General features: G+C 37.9%; 1 protein-coding gene across 1 annotated transcript; it reads left to right on the top strand.

Annotated features, from left to right (window-relative positions):
* The first annotated feature begins 200 nt into the window (after positions 1-200).
* LOC138157238 (olfactory receptor 10A5-like) lies at positions 201-1,148 on the top strand. The gene has a single exon (XM_069082802.1). The coding sequence runs from the start codon at positions 201-203 to the stop codon at positions 1,146-1,148; it is 948 nt and encodes a 315-aa protein (XP_068938903.1).
* The last annotated feature ends 5,802 nt before the right edge of the window (positions 1,149-6,950 follow it).

The raw sequence follows: 6,950 nt of genomic DNA, 5'->3' as shown, positions 1-6,950 counted from the left end.
AAATTATGCAATCAGAGAATTTTTGCATTGTATCCTTAGTATTATACAACATTAGGAACCCTCCTTCTCCCGCCAATATTTTTCTACATCCATGTCTCCACTTTTGGATAAAGATAAATCTAAACCGAGAAATTGGAATCTGTCCCTCCTAGTTAAAAGCATCTCTTTGTCTCTGCAGCTGGGGACCAATTTCTGTGCTCATGGCTGGGGGAAACTGGACAACAGTGGGTGAGTTTGTCCTCCTTAGCTTTTCTGCCCTGCAACCCAAGCTTCAGACATTGCTCTTTCTCCTGTTTCTGACCATTGAACTTATCACCTTGATGGGCAATGCCCTTATTATACTGGTCACTACAGTTGGCTCTGGCTTGCACAGTCCAATGTACTTCTTCCTCAGGAACCTGTCTCTCCTAGAGATTGGCTTCAACCTGGTCATTGTTCCCAAAATGCTAGGAACCCTGCTTGCCCAAGATACACACATCTCTTTCCTTAACTGTGCTGTTCAGATGTATTTCTTCTTCTTCCTGGGGGCTTCAGAGTGCTTTCTTCTGGCAACCATGGCATATGACCGTTATTTGGCCATCTGTGACCCCCTACACTATCCAATCATCATGAGTCACAAGGCTTGTGTACAGCTGGCTGCTGCCTCATGGTTATCAGGACTTCCTGTGGCCACAGTACAGACAACATGGCTCTTCAGTTTCCCATTCTGTGACTCTAACCAAGTGAACCACTTTTTCTGTGATAGTCCACCTGTGCTAAAGTTGGTCTGTGCAGATACAGCACTCTTTGAGATCTATGCCATCATAGGAACTATTCTGGTTGTCATGGCCCCCTGCTTATTGATCTTGGGTTCTTATGTTTGCATTGGTTCTACCATCATCAGGATGCCTTCAGCTGAGGGAAAACGTAAGGCCTTTTCCACCTGCTCCTCCCATCTCCTTGTTGTCTCCCTTTTCTATGGGTCTGCGAGTCTCACCTATTTCCGACCCAAGTCTAATAACTCTCCAGAAAGTAAGAAGTTGCTGTCACTATCCTACACAGTGCTAACCCCAATGTTGAACCCTATTATCTATAGCCTGAGGAATAAAGAGGTGAAAACCACACTCCATCATATTCTCCACAGAGCCTTGAGATCCAGGAAATTTTGATCTAAATCTCCAAGAATCATTCCGCCTTTGACATTACAATTACAGGATCATAGATCTAGGACTGGGAAGGACCTTAGGGGCCTAGTTGAGAGGGTAGGAAAGTTTGATGAAAAGAGATTAATTTTGAATTGGTTTGATGAAAGGAGATTAATTGACTTGGGTGATTCCTTTCCTCTCTGCTCCACTCAGTGAGAATATCAAGGAAGACAAAACACTCCTGAGATTTCCCTACAGCATACAGAGTAGAGAGAAGAAAGCAAAGGGATGAATGAATCATCAGGTGGTAATTCTACCAACCAGCCAAGGAATTAATGGTGAAATTACCTTTCCCCTGATGTCTTGTATTTATAGTTCTCACCAAGGCCAATGGAATTATGGCACAACTCTATCCAAATACTCTATGCATACACATTTCTACATTTGCCAGAATGAAATGCCTTATGGCCAAGTAATAATCTCTTTGTAATATGAACTTATGGTAGTGGAAGGGCAACCAGACTCTCTGAAGTTCAACTTATTATTCCTGCTGCCTCCAAAGATGACTGTTATTTTGTAGGAGACACAGGCAAATCCTTTCTAACTCAACAAATATTTGAACCCTCGCTAATTGATGGAAATACGAAGTCAAAAACAAAATAGTCCCTTCTCTCAAGGAGTTTATATTCTAGTTGAGGGATAGAATGGAATGAAAAATAGTTTATTAGGTGTTTACTATGTGCCAAGCACTATGTTAAATGCTAGAGAAGCAAATAGAAAAGTGAATCCTTGCTTCCAAGAAGCTAATGCTCTCAATGGAGAAAGACAGCACATGAAAGAGGGTTTAGTTTAAAGCGAATGGAAAGGCTAGGTCCTGGAGGAGTAAGCCTTAGGGAAGATGGCAAGCCCCAAGGACCTTGGTAAGTAATGACAGGACAGACAGTCCTTGACCAAGAGGATAGTGAGTATGAGGGTCAGAGTGGATACAGAATTGGGGAGGGGGTTTTAACATTTTATTTGAGAATGAGTGTCTAGCACTTTGTGGGAACTGGGCAATAGGGAAGTAGGGGCTGGGTTGAGGAAAGGAAAGGTCTATGGTTTCCTATGATGGAATCCAGTGGTGATAGTCCTAGCCAACCCCTTGCATCCTTAGCACTTAGCACACTGCTTGGCACATAGTAAGCTCTCTAGAAATTATTTTCCATTGCATTCTATCTCCTGAGTGGAATGTAAAAATTCTTGAGGGCAGGGACGATTTATTTTTGTCTTTGTATTTCCATTGGCTAGCAAGGGCTTAAATATTTGTTGAATTGAATTAGAAAAGAATTGTCTGTCTCTGCAACAGAAGAGTACCACCTGCCAGCATCCTGGGAGGCTGCTAATTGTTATGTTTACAGAGAAGTAAATACAATATGATGGGAAGAGAACTGTGGGTGCACCAGGAAAGGTAAGGCCAATTTAGAAGAATCTTAGGATTCTAAGAGATGGAAGTGAGGAGACAGTCAACTCCAAGCATAAAGAAACAGCTTTTACAAAAGCATAGATAAGAAAGGGACAATACCAATTTTGGGGAATAGCTGATAGTTCATTTTGGTAGAAGGGGAATAACTCTTCTTAATCCTTGGCATCCAGTTTAATGTCCCAGATTCAATGTTGACTTTTTTTGCTGATTATCTTTTTTCAGTATGGTTAGAAAAAATAGGTCTCTAACATCAATATATAAAATCCAAATATGTCCTTCACTGAATAATTTCCTAGGATTTCTACTCCTTACAATGAAAGATCCCAGCTCTCTTTAGATCCTGTTTTCCAGTTCTCACATTTTATGGAATTTTTCCTCCTATATCATATAAAACAAGTAAATAGTAATGGAACTTCAAATTAAGAAGATGAAGTAGGGAAGAGTTGCTATATTCAATCAAATAAAAACTAAAAAAAATCATGCTAAAGGGAACACTTTTTAAAAATAATTAATTCATTTATATTTAGTTTTCAACATTCACTTCCATAAGATTTTGAGTTTCAAATTTTCTCTCCCTCCCTCTCCTCACTCCTCCCCAAGATGGCATGCAATCTAATAAAGGTTCTATGAAAACAACACTTTACATGAACTTGAGGACTGATTCTTAAGATATATCAAAGAGTAAAAATCCCATAGAATAGATTAGAAACAATTTTTGAGAGGAAAAAGTAAGAGAATGTTAGCTACCACTAACACAATACCTTATTTCTCATATCTATAAAATCTTTATGAGAATGATCTAGGTACACAAGAGTATGGATCATTATTTCCCATAAGAAATCATCTTAAATTTAAATATTTATTACTTTAAACATTCTTTTCTTTTTAAATTTTGATTTCCAGATTTTCTTTTTCCCTCCCACCCCTAACCCACCCATGGAGAAGGCAAAAAATGTGATATCAATTATACATGTGGAATCATGTAAAACATTTCTACATTGCAAGAAAAAAGTGATAAAATTATACTTCAATTTGCATTGTACATCATTCTCTCTCTAGAGGATAGCATTTTTTTCATCATGAGTCCTTTGAATCATCTTTATTAATCAGAGTAATCAAGTCCTTTACAGTTGGTCATCATTACATCATTGCTGTTACTATGCACAATAATCTGCTGGTTCTTCTCACTTTATTTTGTATTAGTTTATATAGGTCTTTCCATGTTCTTTTTTTTTTTTTGAAGTCCCCCTCCCCCATCATTTCTTATAGCACAATAGTATACCATCACACTCACATGCCATAACTTGTTCAGTCATTCTTCAAAAGATGAGCAACCCCTCAATGTCCAATTCTTTGCCACTATCAAAAGAGCTGCTATAAATATTTTTGTACATACAGGTTCTTTTCTTTTTTCTTTGATCTCCTTGGGTACAGACTTAGTAGTGGTATTGCTGGGTCAAAGTATATGCGCAGATTATTAGCCCTTTGAGTATAGTTCCTGATTGTTCTCCAGAATGGTGGAACCAGTTTACTACTCCATCAATAGTTCATAGTGTACCAATTTTGTCAGTTTTGAAGGTGGTTCCTTCAGAGTTTACCTTGCCTTTCTCTAATCAATAGTGATTTAGAACATTTTTTTCTTATAAATAGATAGCTTTGATTTCCTCTTATGAAAATGGCCTATTCATATCCTTCAACTATTTATCAGTTGGGGAAATGTTCTTATTTTTTATAAATTTGATTCAATTCTTTATCTATTTAAGAAATGAGGTCTTTATCAGAAAAAATTTGCTACAAAACTTGATATTCCTTCATTGTCTATGGTACCTTTTAGCAAAATGTAGTTTTCCTGATTATCTCTTTCAATTATGTCTAATTTTGCTTTTGCTTTGTCTGAGATAACGATTCCTGCCACTGCCCTCTCCACTGCAGCAAAAAGCATAATAGACTGCTCTAGCTCTTCATTTCAGCTATGTTTGTCTTTCTGTCCAGAGTGTCTCTTGTACACGACATATTGTTGGATTCCGATTTCCAATCCATTCTGCTACTGCTTTCATTCTGTAGGTTAGCTTATCACATTTACAGTCACAATTATGATCATTAACTACGCATTTCTCTCCATCCCATTTACCTCCATTTATCCTTCTCTCTCTCTTTTTATCCTGTCTCCCCTCAAACATTTGTTTTGCTTCTGACCACTGCCCCTTATTTTGTATCCTCTTCTCCTCCTATCTCCCCATTGGGTAAGATAGATTTCTATACACAACTGAGTACATACATACATAGGAGTATGTGTTCTTCCCTCTTTGAACCAATTTTGATGAGAGTAAGGTTATTGCCCGCCACCGCACCCCCATTTTCCTGTTTACTAATCAAAGTTCTTCCTTACGTGGCTCTTTTGTGTGAAAAAATTTGCCCACTCTACCTCTCCTTTTCCCCTTCTCTTTCTTGCATGTCTTTTTCTCACCCCTACATTTTTTGGGGGAGATCATTCTAACATAATCATGTCATATCTAAACCCTCTGTTTATGCAGACTCCTTCTAACTGTCCTAATAATGATAAAGTTCCTATGAGTTACATATATCATCTTCCCGTATAGAAATGTAAACAGTTTAATTCCATTGTGCTCCTTATGATTACTCTTTCATGTTCACCTTCATATGCTTTTCTTGAGTTTTCTGTTTGAATGTCATATTTTCTATCCAGCTCTGTTCTTTTCATCAGGAATCCTTGGAAATACTCTATTTCATTAAATATCCATACTTTTCCTCTCTTCCCCCACCCCTGCCCTGAAAGATTATACTCAGTTTTGCTGGTAGGTTATTCTTGGTTGTAATCCTAACTCTTTTGCCCTCCAGAATATCATATTCCAAGTCCCTCCACTCTGTTAATGAAGAAACTGCTAAATCTTGTGTGATCCTGACTATGACTCCATGGTATTTGTATTTTTTTTCCAGCTACTTACAGTATTTTCTCCTTGACCTGGGAACTCTGAAATTAGGCTATTATATTCCTGGGAGTCTTCCTTTCCCAAAAAGGAAAAAAAAAACTTCCCTATCTTGCAGGAGGTGATTAGCAAATTCTTTCAATTTCTTTTTTACCTTCTTGATCTAAGATATCAGGGAAGTTTCCCTTTATATGAAATACAATATCTAGGATCTTTTAGTGATCATAGCTTTCAGGTAGCCCAATCATTTTAAAATTCTCTCTCCTCAATCAATTTTCCAGGTCAGTTTCCTCCCACCTCCAATATTTCACATTTTCTTCTATTTTTTCATTCTTATGATTTTGTTTCATTGTTTCTTGAAGGAACATGGAGTCATTAGCTTCCACTTGCCTGATTCTAATTTTTAAGGGATTATTTTCTTCAATGAGCTTTTGTACCTTTTTTCCCATTTGACCTATTCTGCCTTTTATTTTATTTTATTTTTTTTTTGCTTTTTGGAGTGGGGAAGGCAGGGCGATTCAGGTTAAGTGACTTGCCCAAGGTAATATGGCTAGTAAGTATTAAGCGTCTGAGACTGGATTTGAACTCAGGTACTCCTGACTCCACGGCTGGTGCTCTATTCACTGCACCACCTAGCTGCCCTCCTCCCCCCATTCTGCTTTAAAAGGGATTTTTTTTCAGTGAACATTTGTGCCTCTTTTATAATTAGGCCAATTCTATTTTTAAAAATATTTTTCCAGTATTTTTTGTGCCCCTTTTACCAAGCTGTTAATTCTCTTTTCATAATTTTCTTGTATCACTCACATTTCTTTTCTCATTTTTTCCTCTATCATTGATCTCTTTCTTTAACTCTTCCAGTAATTCTTGCTGGCCTTGGGTCCAATTAGCATTTTTTTTGAGGCTTTGCTTATAGCTGTTTTCACATTGTTTTCTTCTAAGTTTATGTCTTAGTCTTACCTTTCACTGTAGTAACTTTTTATGATCAACCTCCTTTTTTTTTAATAGTTTGCTCATTTTTCCAGACTATTTCTTCACTTTGAACTTTATATTAAAGCTGTGCTCTGCTCACCTGGGGGTATGGAGTCACTCTGCCAAGCTTCAGGCTTTTTCATGCTGCTGTTTTTAGAGTTAGTTATGGGTATCTGCAAGTTTTCAGTTTTTCCAAAGTGGTGTTATCCTGGGAGAAGTGTGGTCACTGCTCTCCTGGTCAGTGCTCTGGTTTTTATCCAGGAAGATCCCTTGCTCCCTTGAAGTTGCAAGTAATAGTTTTCCTCTCTGTCCTAGGACTGTGACCCAGAACTGCTTATAAGCAATAGAGATTCCAGTCAGCACTAGTTGTACCCAGTGCTGGCAAGAGGTTCCCTGTAATCTCTTTCTGATTGGTTATCAGAACCCCTTACCATCTCTGGGTTGAGA

The sequence above is a fragment of the Petaurus breviceps genome, unplaced genomic scaffold (genome assembly GCF_028583685.1).
Source record: "Petaurus breviceps papuanus isolate PSGF00001 unplaced genomic scaffold, PetGlider_PUasm1.0 171, whole genome shotgun sequence".
Classification (NCBI taxonomy): Eukaryota; Metazoa; Chordata; class Mammalia; order Diprotodontia; family Petauridae; genus Petaurus; species Petaurus breviceps.
Note: the sequence above shows the minus strand (reverse complement) of the source record. Positions and strands in the feature narration are given on the sequence as shown.